This window comes from Puntigrus tetrazona, chromosome 1 (assembly GCF_018831695.1).
Source record: "Puntigrus tetrazona isolate hp1 chromosome 1, ASM1883169v1, whole genome shotgun sequence".
NCBI classification, from domain to species: Eukaryota; Metazoa; Chordata; class Actinopteri; order Cypriniformes; family Cyprinidae; genus Puntigrus; species Puntigrus tetrazona.
The window spans coordinates 25,795,611-25,809,870 of NC_056699.1; the positions used below are offsets into that span (position 1 = coordinate 25,795,611).

General features: G+C 37.5%; 2 protein-coding genes and 1 non-coding gene across 7 annotated transcripts in view; all 3 read left to right on the plus strand.

The window, feature by feature from the left end:
* abca1a (ATP-binding cassette, sub-family A (ABC1), member 1A) overlaps nt 1-3,662 on the plus strand; it is a 34,632-nt gene extending 30,970 nt beyond the window's left edge. For all 4 annotated transcript variants that reach the window (XM_043251068.1, XM_043251051.1, XM_043251076.1 and 1 more), the window contains exons 47-50: nt 663-766; nt 858-950; nt 1,041-1,284; nt 2,015-3,662. In XM_043251068.1, coding sequence (XP_043107003.1) covers nt 663-766; nt 858-950; nt 1,041-1,284; nt 2,015-2,155 — 582 coding nt within the window. In that variant the 3' untranslated portion in view covers nt 2,156-3,662. The remainder of the gene's footprint in view (nt 1-662; nt 767-857; nt 951-1,040; nt 1,285-2,014) is intronic.
* A 772-nt stretch (nt 3,663-4,434) lies between these two features.
* trnaa-ugc lies at nt 4,435-4,506 on the plus strand. Its single transcript has one exon. It is a non-coding gene; the product is annotated as a tRNA-Ala (tRNA).
* A 668-nt stretch (nt 4,507-5,174) lies between these two features.
* slc44a1a (solute carrier family 44 member 1a) lies at nt 5,175-14,214 on the plus strand. 2 transcript variants are annotated; one of them, XM_043251087.1, is made up of 16 exons: nt 5,175-5,556; nt 6,684-6,770; nt 6,887-7,029; nt 7,108-7,244; nt 7,323-7,416; nt 8,161-8,330; nt 9,364-9,453; nt 9,531-9,670; nt 9,750-9,936; nt 10,641-10,809; nt 10,899-11,055; nt 11,166-11,249; nt 11,321-11,458; nt 12,199-12,432; nt 12,537-12,614; nt 13,279-14,214. In XM_043251087.1, the coding sequence occupies exons 1-16, from the start codon at nt 5,533-5,535 to the stop codon at nt 13,297-13,299; spliced, it is 1,953 nt and encodes a 650-aa protein (XP_043107022.1). In that variant the 5' UTR covers nt 5,175-5,532; the 3' UTR covers nt 13,300-14,214. The 2 variants fall into 2 exon arrangements, with proteins under 2 accessions (XP_043107022.1, XP_043107031.1); XM_043251096.1 differs by lacking the exons at nt 5,175-5,556; nt 6,684-6,770 and having other exon boundaries at nt 6,975-7,107; nt 7,187-7,244.
* Nucleotides 14,215-14,260: the final 46 nt, after the last annotated feature.

Consider the following 14,260-nt stretch of genomic DNA (forward strand, 5'->3'; position numbering starts at 1 on the left):
GCAAAATTTTGAAGCAAATAAAAAAGTGTACAATTATATAGTAGTTATCAAAATATAGTGAAATAAATAATTTTGGAAAGCGTGGAAAATTTGTGCATAACTAAATAATGTTATCAAAAATCTAATATTATCAGCATTTAAAATAAAGGGAAAAACACTTGCGCTTCACGTATGTGTTGTTCAGCATAATAAATGTTTTTTACGTTTTATGAGGTGAATTATTGGCTGCGAAAAGCGTTAACAAATTGGAGCAAAACTAGAGCAAAACCTGAGCAAAGTTAATGCGCTGAATTCAAAACAGGCATAAAACCACCAAAAATGAGACAAACCCGAAAAACCCCACCACGGGTCTATAGAGGTCATTTGCATTTCATGAAAAGATCTTATGTGCTGTTAAGTGCCGTTGTGTAACAGATCGGCCGTTTGGCAGACCTCGTTTTCCCAGAACAAAAGCGATTCCCACACATTGCCACATTTTAATACACCGCAAAGCGTTTAATTCCCAAGAAACCGGGTTGCGTTTAGCTGTTAAAGCGAGGCAGCGCTCCGTTAATCAGAGCAGAGGACCATGATCACGCTCTTCCCTCTCTTCGTGCTGTTCTGCTTGTGTTTCCTGTTGAATTTGTGGGCGACGGTTAACACGGCTGTGGATGTGGTTACAGGACGAGCCCACCACTGGGATGGACCCCAAAGCCCGGCGGGCCCTGTGGAACTGCATCCTCAGCATCATTAAAGAGGGTCGCTCGGTCGTCCTGACCTCGCACAGGTGAGAGAGAGAGAGAGAGAGAGCCTCGGTCAGAGTGGTGCATGCGTCCGGTTTGACTTCTCGGCTTGACCGCGCTTGTGTTTCTCTGCAGTATGGAGGAGTGTGAAGCGCTCTGCACTCGCATGGCCATCATGGTGAACGGCAGGTTCCGCTGCCTGGGCAGCGTGCAGCACTTGAAGAACAAGTAAGCGGTTGGGGGGGCTTTTTCGAATCGTTCCAGAGAGTCGACTCGTTCGAATCGGTCGGCTGAGCTCTTTCGCTGCGGCTCTTGCAGGTTCGGTGACGGGTACACCATCATCCTGCGGGTGGCGGGGGCCGATCCGCAGCTGGAGCCGGTGATGGAGTTCATCGAGCGGGAGCTGCCGGGCAGCACCCTGAAGGAGAAGCACAGGAACATGCTGCAGTACCAGCTGCCCTCGTCGCTCACGTCCCTCGCTCGCATCTTCAGCCTCCTCTCCAAGAACAAAGAGCAGCTCCACATCGAGGACTACTCCGTCTCGCAGACCACTTTAGATCAAGTAAGAGAGCTATATGGGATATATTCAGTGCCGCAGTGCTGCGCAAAAAATATGTATTTATTAAGAAATCGATACTAAATACTATGTACTAAATACTGTGACACCGAAGACTGGAGAAATGATAATGGAAGTTCAGCTTTGCCTCACAGGAGGAAATTACATTTTAAAATGTATTACAAGAGAAAATAGGTGTTGTAATAATATTTAAATGTTTTATAATAGCGCTAGTGCTGTTATAAGTTGTTAAATAAATAAGTGAAAGGTTATTTTAGTTTATTAAAGTTATTAAAATTATTTTAAATTGTAATATTTTAATATTTCTTTATACTGCTGTTCTAACAATGAAAAAAAATGAATAAATAATAATTAAAAAAAAATACTGTTCTAAGCAATAAAAAAGTATATATATATATATATATATATATATATATATATATATATATATATATATATATATATATATATATATATATATATATACTTTTTATTGCTTAGAACAGTAAACCAATTTTTGTATATAACCAAAATTTCTAAAATGGTTATATTTTCTCTAATGGTAATATTTTATAATATTACTGTTATAATAAGCAAATGATTAAGTAACTACAATCAAAACCATTAAAACCTCTTGCGAACTTTTTAACTTTAGTCTAAATTAAACTGCAAAAACAGACGTTAAAATGATCACATTATGTAAAGGTGACTCAATCCGTTTGTCTGCTCATTTCAGGTATTTGTCAATTTTGCCAAGGACCAAAGTGACGAGGACCACTTAAAAGACATTTCCATGAACAAAAACGATGCCATCGTGGACATTTCTCACCTGAACGCCTTCCTCATAGACGAGAAGGCCAAAGAGACGGTGGTGTGATCCGCCGAACGATGGATGCAACAATCCACCTTCACGGGACTGGCGTGTCATTTCCTTTTTGTACTATTTAGTTTTTTGTTCAATTTTCAGCGGCGTGTGTTTGCGTCCGCAAGAGGGCGCCGGACCTGTAACACACTATCGAAACAAAACGATGCAAATCAATGCAAAAAAAAAAAGAGAGAGAAGATTGAAGTGAAACGAACGAGGCCGAGCCTGGTGCTCGTCGCTCCCGTCGCGAGGAAACTTGAAGATGTTCGCACCACTAGCGGTGAATGTTTGATTGACGAGACGTCTGAGGAAATATCAATCAAACACTGCCAATGACATCTAACGTCAATTCAGGGCCGAAGTTCATCTCCTCATTTAGCCTAGGCTTCAAACTTCAGAGCATTTCAGCGACCGCTCTCGGTCTTTGTACTTTTACTTTTTTAGATATGCGTTTTAAAACTATACTCAAATGATATTTTGATGCAACGACGTGCAATGTTTCACTATCGTTACTCTTATTGTCAAGTGTTTGAAAGTGTCGTGCCTTGAAACAACACTCCGCTGATGGACCCGACGCGCGGAGCACACGCTGTCGTCATAGCTACGGTGGTATTCAAGTCTACGGCGAAGTCGGGGCGGACGACTTTAGAAGTTAATTGCATGCTTTTTACGTGGATGACGTGTTTAGGACTCCATCGTAAGCTCGAGCATGTTCCAGCTTTGTCATCCTGAAGTGTTTCTGTGTGGGTTTCAACAGATGCTCGCTGATCTTGAGCCGAGTTTTCCTAGGTGTTGTGTCCACGGCGGGCAGAAAGCGGAGGCGAGTTCATGTTGAGTGAAGCTGTACAGTCAGAAACGAATCATGTCCGTGCCAAACCGGGTCAAGGGGTTTAAAATCATAGCAAATGGACGTAGTATCAAGCAGACGCGTTGTCGATGTTGGACATTACGATAGCGGCCCTCAGCAGGCTACTAACTGTTACATTTTTGTGATTTGAAACAAGTTTCATCGTGCAGTAAGTCCTCGAGAGGCTTTTTTTTGTAATAGAAATAAATTCATAGGCCTCTAGTACAGGAGTTAATATCTCAGGATGTGTCTCCTTATCCTAAATGCTCAAGTTTAGTTTGTTACACCACTTTTACGGCATCGACCGACGGCACCGCTGTTGTTCGCCTACAGCATGAAGTGACCAAAAGCAACGAGGTGCTACCAATCGACTTTATTTTTCAAATCCGTGAGGTGCTTTTTAGTCAAACACCTTCAGAAAATTGAGAGACGATCCCAGCTGCACACTGAATGACTTGGGAAAAGAAGACAAAAGTATCGACTTTGGTCCAAAACTGAAGCACTTTATAATGTTAAACTGGTCTTGACATTCATAATTCACAAACAGGACATCTTGTGTTTTAACAAAAGGTTGATATAGGCAGTTTTAGATGTCCCACCGTGGCCATTATTTTTCGTGTTACAATGTATGTGTTTACATTTTTAATTATTAAAAAAAAGCTATTTCAGTCACTCTTGTGTGCCTTTTCTGTTCTGTGAGTAGAAGAAAAAAAAAAGAATTGCAATAAATAATGTTACGGAAATCACAAAGACAAACTTTCCAGAGGTGTGTACTTGTGTGTGTGTGTGTGTGTGTGTGTGTGTGTGTGTGTGTGTGTATATATATGTGCACTGATTTTAAATTAATGAATAATATATAGAATATATATAAAAAGTTTACAGGGTTGAGAAACATACAGCCAAGCACACAAAAATACAAACACTTTATAAAAGGCTTAAAGCATGTTAATAATTTCCACGTAGTGTACTTTTTCAGTACACGCCTAAATGGCCTCACAAACAACAATGCCATGTTTTAATTACTCTGTCTTTCTTTCTTTTACATATAAACCAACCGGACAGACTAAATGACTGACTGGTTGACCCAGAAAAAAGTTATTTCGGTCGGAAACAACGTAAATCACCTCCATTACGTTCAAGTTACCGCAAGATCTCGCTTTCTCCAAAACCCCGCCCTTTAAAGTCGTGTTAGCCAATTAAATGTCAGTAACGCCAAACGCACAATGTGATTGACAGGTACATTACTAAATAGCTAAAAATAGCGAGAGTAGCTCTCTTGTCACTCTTTATTTTGTCACGTAAACAAAACACATGGGCTTTATGTCGAATTCGGGTTAAATATTAACATACGTGTCAGGTATGAACATATTTTACAGGTATTATACCCGCATTAATCACATAATCCAGGTGTGGATCAGTGCTTTTCGCCGCAGTTAATCTTAACGGGGATGTAGCTCAGTGGTAGAGCGCATGCTTTGCATGTATGAGGCCCCGGGTTCAATCCCCGGCATCTCCACTTTAGCTACTCCGCTTTATATTTAGCTAGTTTAAGCAAAGTTGTTTGAATTCTCTCCGCGAAGCAAAAGAACAATGGTAACGACTTTAACGGAACAAGCTGCAACTTCAGTTAACTCTACGGTCTCGCGATTTCACGATTTTTACCTCACACCTAAAGAGTGCCCGCAATGCTCCACAATGTTGACCATAAAATGGTCGCGGACACTTTAAACCTGTCGCGTTACACATCTCTCCTCGATAGATGGCGCCAAAGTCGCAGCAAACGAGCTCAGCGGCCCGAGTCATCGCGGCGAATCGGTTCGTTCAAACGATTCGCTTAACGAACCTCTTAAAAGACTCGATTCGCTAAATCTTTCCAGGTAAGTGTTCGCGGTGTCTTTTCTAATTCTCAGTTTGCGTTTAATACATCACGATCGTATAATTAATACCTCTGTCGTCGATTAGGCTATTATAGGTTACGTTAACGTACTAATATTTGTGTCAACGACGTAATTGACATGACCGAAATTAACGTGTCGATCGAGTGATTCACAATCCCTTGTGAATCATATTAACCGAGTTAGTGCAAAAGAACAAGCGCGCAAGATTCGTTCAGTGACATAACTAGCCTAACAAACGTTAAACGCGTCCTAATATCGATGTATCCCGGAACATGGACAGACAGACTCCAGTAGCTCGCGATAATGTCACACCGAGGGACATTTCTGATCGTTTTCTCGCGTGACAGAAGAAAAGGGGAAGGAGGAGGAGAGCTCCGCCCTTCTTCACCTTGTCACGGAATTCGCGAGGGAGAATTACAAGCGCGTCAGATCCTGAACAAAAACAGACCCTAATCCGTTTAATAACAGCAGCGACCCGAGCGCGTTCACAGTCGCGCGAGATTGCACGCGTCTCTGTCTCAGAGGGCATTTACGCGCAACTTTTACGCCACGTTCCTCGGAAACCGCTGCAGGACGCGCCGCCCGCGCGCCGCCAACTCCCCGATTCCGCGCGCGTCCGGGATTTTCACCGAGCTCGGGGAACCATGGGATGCTGCGGGAGCACGCAGGTAAAGACGTCGCGCGACGCGGCGTCGTGTAAACGCGCGCCGGTCGGCGTCTCCAAACTTTTTTGGACCCGAACGCGAAGTTACGAGTGCGCGGACAGGCGCTCGTCTCGCCGTCGCTCTTATCGCAAGCAGTGCTCTTGTGGTTTTATAAACAAGGAGGGCTGTGTACTTTATACCGCGAGCTGGTGCGACTGTAGCCTTTATCGCATCAAAATAAAGATAAATCAGCGCAGAGCTTTGTTTGTCAACAGTGTACGCTCACTTCCGGGTTTCACCGAGAACTAGTCAGGTGTGTTGAGACGGTCCCGTCCCATTCATTCACCACGGGGCTCTCACAAGCATTTAGTCCTGCTTTGCGCGGCTACTATGAGATTTTAGAATAAAAGTAGAAGTTTGCGTTTTTGTAAAAGATTTTTGTAAAAAGTTATGGTTATTTAAAAACCTATTAAATTTTTGGGGGGAGTAAAATTAAAGTTGAAATTAAATTAAATGTAAGACTGGGAAACTTTGTAATAAATATCCAAATAAAACGATTAAATGTAAAAAAAATAGAAATTTTACCTTTGTGGTTCATCGAAATAAAATGTTTAATTTGAGTAGAAAACAGTCAATTATATTTTAAAGTTTGCTTAATTTAGTTTGTGAGTACTTTGTTGATTTATTTATAAATACACAGGCATGCATATGTTGCAAAAAATGTTTTATGTTTATATATATATAATACGTGTGTATGTATATATATATAAAATTATACTACTATATATATATATATATATATATATATATATATATATAGATAGATAGATAGATAGATATTAAAAAAAAATATATATATATATTAGTATAAGTATTTATATGCATATAAATACATGTAAATATTCACAAAATGTTTTGTATGTGTATTTATAAACAAATAAATACATTTAAATATATATGCATAATAAATATACACAGCACACACACACATTTTATAAACAAAAACTATATACTTGTGGTATAGATGTGATTAATCGTTTGGCACCACTCGAATTGCAGTAATTAGAAAATATCACTTCATCCACAAAAATATGCACGCCTGCGTTTATTTTGTGTTAAAAGTTTGTATGTGTTAACTTCCCCTTCAACAGAAGACCCGTGAATGGAAACCATTAGAGCAGAGGAAGTGCACAGATATCCCATGGCTGCTCCTCTTCATCCTCTTCAATATTGGCATGGTAGGAAATACAGTTCACTTATTAAAAAAAATAAAAATAACCGTATATAGGTCTCAATAATTTGTGCTACTGGTTGTGTCCTGTGTGCTGATCATCATCTTGTGTTTCTGTGGCAGCTCTGCATCTGTGGCTTTGCCATTGCGACGGGGGCCGCGTCCAGACTCATATCAGGGTACGACAGCTACGGGAACACCTGCGGCCAGAAGAACGGCAGGATCCCGGGCATAGAGCTCAGCGGCCGAGACCACGGCTCCAGAAAGTGTGTGAGAACCAGCCCGAACGCATCCGTAGGTTTTACAGCGCTTGAGTGACGGTGTGTTCCATGCTTCTGTCACAGGTATGTCTTTTTCCTGGACCCCTGTAACATCGACATACTGAGAAGAAAGATTAAATCTGTGGCCTTGTGCGTCTCCAAGTGTCCAGACGCCGAACTGAAGACTTACCAGGATCTCACCAGGTTCTCCACCGTTAACGGTGAGTTCAGTGCTGTCCCATACGCTGCTGAAATGTGATTCATGCCTAATGGGGTTTCTTTTGTATTGTTTTCTCTAGGATCTGATTTGTGCTCCTATGATGTTAAACCGGAGGAGTATTCCTCTCACCCTAATAAGTCTACAAAATGTCCAATACTTCCTGTGCATCCAAGGTAGTTCATTTATTTAGCTCATTATTATTTTTGTGGTCGGTAAGATTTTTTAAGACCAAGTCCTTTCTGCTCACCAAAACTGTATTACGTTATATATATATATATATATATATATATATATATATATATATATATATATATATATATATAATAAATACTGTGCACATGTTTATTATATAAAAATTTTATATATATATATTTTTTTCTATCATAAAATATAATATAAAAATCTAAATAATATATATATATATATATATATATATATATATAATAAACGCTGTACATGTTTATCTAAATTATATATATATATTTTTTTCTATCATAAAATATAATATAAAAATCTAAATAATATATATATATATATATATATATATATATATATATATATATATATATATATATATATATATATATATATATTTGTTTGACAGCACTTCTTTGAAATAAAATATATATTACTTTAAATCAATTTAAAAGGTAGTGCAGGCATAAAGTATATAATTATAAATAAAGCATAACATATAAATGTTTGTTTAAATATTTTCACACAACTGGAGATAGATTGCAAATCATGATTCATGTCTAAAATAAAAATCTGAGGGATTTTAAACAGAACTGTCACAACGATATTTCCAGCTAAACGTCCAGCAGAGAAAACAAAAAAGTTTAAGTTGATGTTTTATTTTGTGGGTTTGATAGCTTTCCGTTCAGGCTAACTTATACTTGGTCTGTTTTCTTGTGTAGTGCATCCTTGCCGGTGTTTCACCGCTGCATGCCGGTGGATATTTCCTGCTACGCCAAGTTTGCTGAGGCCTTCGTCACTTTCGTCAGTGACAACAGCGTGGTGCACCGAGTCATCGCTGGTGTGATGACGTCCAAAGAGATCATCATGGGCCTGTGTCTGCTCGCTCTCGGTCAGCTCGTCAAACATTCAGACCAACATTAATACGAATTACATTAATAACAATTTCCATTAGCGTCTCTTAAGCTTAAACATCACAAATGTGAGACCCACCTGGCATCAGTGCTGTTTTAGCATAGAGATACTATTGTGGTTTTTATTTTATTTTATTATAATTGATATGAATATATTATTAATTAAATTAATAAATGTTACAAATTAAAATTATTTTTAAAATGTTTTATAGAAATTAAATAATCGTTTAAACTAATTTGTTATATATGCAAATAGTTTTTTATAAAATTAACTGTAATGTTAAATGTTAGTTTTTGTGCTTTTTATTTAAGTACATTTTAATTTAATAGTTAATAAAATTAAAACGTTGCCAACTTTTCCTTGGCAGCTAGCTGAAATAAATTGTATTAATATCGCATATTGTGTATTTTATTACATTATAATTTGAGTTAGTTTAGTATTTATGTTGTTCTTGTTTTTTTTTCATTTGTATTTAGTTTTTGCTTTTATTGAACATGACTGTAGTTTCTATTACTTTTCATGTCATTTGTAGTTATTTTAGTGTTTAAGTTAAACATAATTTAAAAAAAAAATGAAATGTTTGATCAGCAACTAGCGGAAATGACTTTACATTACTTCATTTTATGTGCTGTATATTTTATTTGAGTTCGCTTTAACATTCTTATTTTGTTTTTTATTAATTGTATTAGTTTTTGCCTTTTAAATATTATATATATATATATATATATTTATTTATTTTGGTATGTTTTCATAATTGTTTTTATAATTTCACTAAATATATATGTATTTTTTTATTCATTAATAGCTTAAGTTTGAGGTCTGTTTTTTTTATACTTTTACCTTTGAAAACTTTTTCTGTATTTTTTTTTATTTCATTTTTTTTCAATTATTGATTACTAGCTAAAATAAGTAGTATTTTAGTTAATGTTTTTTATCTTTGTATTTCAAGTATGAAGCATGTTATTTTAGTTTCAGGGAACTGTAGTAACCGCTCAGTCTCTCTGCTGCAGTTCTGTCTCTGATCCTGATGGTTGTGATCCGCTACATCTCCGTGGTTCTGGTCTGGATTCTCACAGCCGTTGTGGTGGTCGGCTCAATCGGTGAGATTTTAATAGTCGACGGAAGCGAACGGCGGGCCGCAGGCGGTGTGTGATCGGCTCTGTGTTTTCCGTGTCAGGTGGGACGGGGATCTTGTGGTGGCTGTACGTGGATCACAGCAAATCTGTGAACGGCACTCTGCCGGCTCTGGAGCTGGAGGTGGCCAAAGACAACCAGAAAGCCCTGCTCATCTACGCCATCGCTGCCACCGTCTTCACCGTACGTTTGAGGTCACGTGCTACTGCGTGAACTGGCCAGAAGTGTTGTGACGTGTGATTTTATGTTGACTACGCTTTAGGTGATTCTGCTGCTGCTGATGTTCTTCATGAGGAAGCGGGTGGCGCTCACCATCGCTCTGTTTCACGTAGCCGGTAAAGTGTTCACTCATCTGCCTCTGCTGGCCCTGCAGCCCTTCTGGACCTTCCTCACGCTCATGCTCTTCTGGGTTTACTGGATCACCGTGCTCCTCTTCCTCGGCTCCGCAGGTCTGTCAGAGCGATCCAGTGAGGCCCGGGGTGGGCGGCTAGTCAAAATAGTATTATTTGCTTATAGCTTCATATCTCAATTTTGTATTTTCTCCAGTAAAGTACATCTAAAATGAAAGACAGTGATTATTCAAGGCATTAAAAAAAATAAATAAGTGTGTGTATGTGTATATATATATTTATTTATTTATTTATTTATTGGCTTTCTATATATTTGTTTAATGTATTAATGTTTTTGTTTTTAAAATGGTAAAAAAATACATATATTTTTCCATGCACAAATGTAATAAATACGTAAATAACATGTTAACATTAGTATATTTTTTATATTTTATATTTATTTATTTAATATATTTATATTGTGTGTGTACATGCACAATAAATAATGTTTGTATAGTGGAGTTATAGCAATAATTGTATACAGTATTTATATAGTTACTGTGTATGTAAAACTATATTTAGTATATGTGCAATGTACAATTTTTGGTTGTATGGTTGTATTTTTCTTTTTTTCTTAACTAGATTTTATTTATGAATTATTTCGATTTTATTAAAAGCATCGTTTTTATTTAGATTTTATTAAAAGCACACACACACACGTATCATTAACATTCGTTATATTCCCTCAGCCTTAACCGGATGGCTGTTGTATTATTTCAGCGTCTCTCCAGGAGCAGCGTTTTGAGATCTGTTTCTCTCCGCAGGAAGTCCGGTGCAGAATAACCAGACGGGTCTGGTGGAGTTTCGAATGGACGGGCCGCTGCAGTACATGGTGTGGTACCACGCCGTGGGGCTCATCTGGATCAGCGAGTTCATCCTCGCCTGCCAGCAAATGACCGTCGCCGGAGCGGTCGTCACTTACTACTTCACCAGGTCAGAGGTCAAAGGTCATTCTCTTCCCTCTGTCGGTCTGTAAAGGACGCCGGTGGTCAGCTCTGCTCTGTTTCTCTGTCTGACTGCAGGGATAAGTCTCAGATGCCGTTCACGCCCATCGTGTCGTCTGTGCTGCGTCTGATGCGCTATCATCTGGGCACCGTGGTCAAGGGAGCCTTCATCATCACGCTGGTGGAGATCCCCAGACTCATCCTCACCTACATCCACAGCCAGCTCAAAGGAAGAGTCAGTCACCGTCAGCTCAGCTTCACGTCACAAGATTAGACTTATGAAATGTCTTTCAATTTACTTTTTAAAGTAAAACCTTAAACCTGAGGCCTGTTTTGTTGCTGTAGGAAAGCGCGTGCGCTCGCTGCATGCTGAAAGCCTGTATCTGCTGCCTGTGGTGTCTAGAGAAGTGCCTGACGTACCTGAACATGGTGAGTGTTATGGCACTAACGTGGATTCGGTTGTTTTAATCCTGTACGTTAATCGCGTGGCTTTTCTTCAGAACGCGTACACGGCAACAGCCATCAACAGCACCAACTTTTGCACGTCTGCGCGAGACGCCTTCTTCATCCTCGCCGAAAACGCTCTCCGTGTGGCAGCTATCAACAGTGTCGGGGACTTTGTGCTGTTTTTAGGAAAGGTATTAATACAGATTCGCTGCTTAACCTTTATACGGCGTAGAAATCAGTGTTACTTCAGTAAATATTTCTATAATATTTTCAGTATTTTTTTTTTATATGTTAAATGAGCTTTTATTTTTTTTATTTTCATTGTAATTTCTGTTTGTTTTAAGAATTTTCCTTTTTTTAATAATTGATAGTTTGTTTATATATATATATATATATATATATATATATATATATATATATATATATATATATATATATATATATATATATATATATATATATATATTCCAGTTAGCTGACAAGGCATCATGTATTATTTTCTTTCTTTTTTTTCAACTATGAATGTTTTTATTATTGTTACACTTAAATTTTAGCAAACAAAAAACTTTTTAATCTTAGGTATCATTTATTAGCACAAATGTGTGACAATTTATGTGCTAAAGATCTCTAAGCTTTAAACCTGGTCACTATTATTAATTTAAACCTATATATATATATATATATATATATCTCCGTCAGTTAATCAGTATATAATTTGTTACTTGAAATAAAATGAATATTAACGTGAATTTAAAAAAATTAACTTTATTTATCGGCAGCATTTCTCATTTTGGTTTAAATTACTAAAATGGAAAACTAAAAAATAATTTAAAAAACCTAGACAAACAATACTAAAATTAAAGTGAAAAAATAAAAATGAAAATCTAAAAATGGTATAGTGCTTTATTAAGAAGTGAGACGCTGTCTGCAGGTGCTGATCGTGTCGTGGGCGTTTGCTGGGATCCTGTCTCTGAACTATCAGCGTGAATACACCGTCTGGGTGCTGCCGCTCATCATCGTGTGCGTCTTCGCCTTCCTGGTGGCCCACTGCTTCCTCTCCATCTTTGAGATCGTAGTAGACGTTCTCTTCCTCTGCTTCGCCGTCGACACCAAGTACAACGACGGCAGCCCGGGCAGAGAGTACTACATGGACAAGAGCCTGATGGTGAGACCTCTGACCTCAAGGTCAATGAAAAAATCAGTTATACGAGTCTCGACGCTTATTTATCACGTTAAATATGTCTTTGGCGTCTCTCTGTGATCGTTTAGGAGTTTGTAGAAAACACCAGGAGAGCCACGGAGCGGTACAGCAAAGTAGAAGGAGAGAGTCGAGAAATGAAATCTATGGTGAGTCTAAAAAGGACACTTCTTATTGAACCAGAATCGACTAACAATAAATCAGATTAAGGGAAATTTAACCCGGCTTATTTCAAGCTAGATTTTGCACCCAAAAATCAAAATGGTCATAATTTACCAATTAAAATGTACATTATTAACCCTTATGTTGTTCTAAACCTGTATGGGTTTCTATCTTCTGTTGAGCACAAAGAAGATATTTTAGCCATTGGCTTCCATACGTTTGTATTTCCCTTCATGCTATGGAAGTCGATGGCTACCGTCAACTATCTGGTAACCGGCTTTCTTTAAAATATTACATTTTTTTGCTCACCAGAAGAAAGACACTGAGGTTGTCAATAGCATGATGTGTAATGTGACAAAATGTTGAACTTTTTTTTTTTTTTTTTTTTGATGTTGGACTTTTTAAAAGCTGGAAATTCCAGCAAAACAACCACAGAATTAAATATATTATGTAACAAAAAAATTATAAATATATTATTATATATAAAATTTTTATTAAAAAAATATATAAAATTTATATATATATATATATATATATATATATATATATATATATATATATATATATATATATATATATATATATATATATATATATAAATAATTTATATAAATTTTTTTAATTTTTTTAATTGCTGTAATTATGTTTCAGACTGGAGGTACACTGGCCTGATGAAGACCAGCGCAGCATTACTGATTCTCCAAAAAGTGCTATTGAGACACAAAAGCTTCTCTTCAGGGAATTCACCGTGACAGACGTCTGTCATCATGACTGCAGGGCATTTGACTTCAGAAAAGCTCTAGGACAGTGAGCTGGATACATGCACAAAAAAAAAACACAACACTAACTGGATCTAGTTATCTGCAGTGCTAATATATCTGCTCTTTAAAAAAAACAGAGCTTAAACTTGCATGGAAAAACACTTGAGAGTACATTTGCGAGTTATTTAAAGATGTAGGAGCAGAAATATGAGGGTTTTTTTATTTGACAGCATTTTATTAGATTAGGATAGTCGTTTTTATACAGAAGTAACAGTAGCTGCCTTAGTGTTTTAGATATTTTGGTTAAGAATGCAATGCTTTAGTAATCTAAATTCATTTTTTTAAGGTGCTTTGTATTATCTGACAGCCTGTTGATTTTAAAATATTTTTGTAACGTATGTGAAATACACTCCAGTCTCGAACCATCTATGTAAGCTATATTATTGCAGATCAGTCGAGTTGTACTTTTATCATCCTAGAGTAGTTCCTCTATTAGTTTCGTGCAGCAGTATGTTACAAGCAAATAGATTTTGCTCTCGTCTTCTCAATGATCAGCGTAATAATGATTGTGATTTCCCTCGTGCCAAAAAGCAGCAGTGTGTAATTGATGCATCACAAACGACGCTAAACGGAATTGCAATCTGTTCGTTCGAGACGAACTAGGCTCCCGATGGTCTTTTTTGGTCCCGGCAATCAACAAAAGAGTCGTGCAGTTTCATTTAGTGCGGAAATTCAATCAAGTGCATTTGCGTGAAAGCGTGCGTGTGTGAGATACGAACGTTTATTCAAACACTCCATTCAATAAAACCAAAGAGATGTGCAAAAAGATGCAGATTCATTACTGTATCAGTGTTTATAATGAAAACGCAATA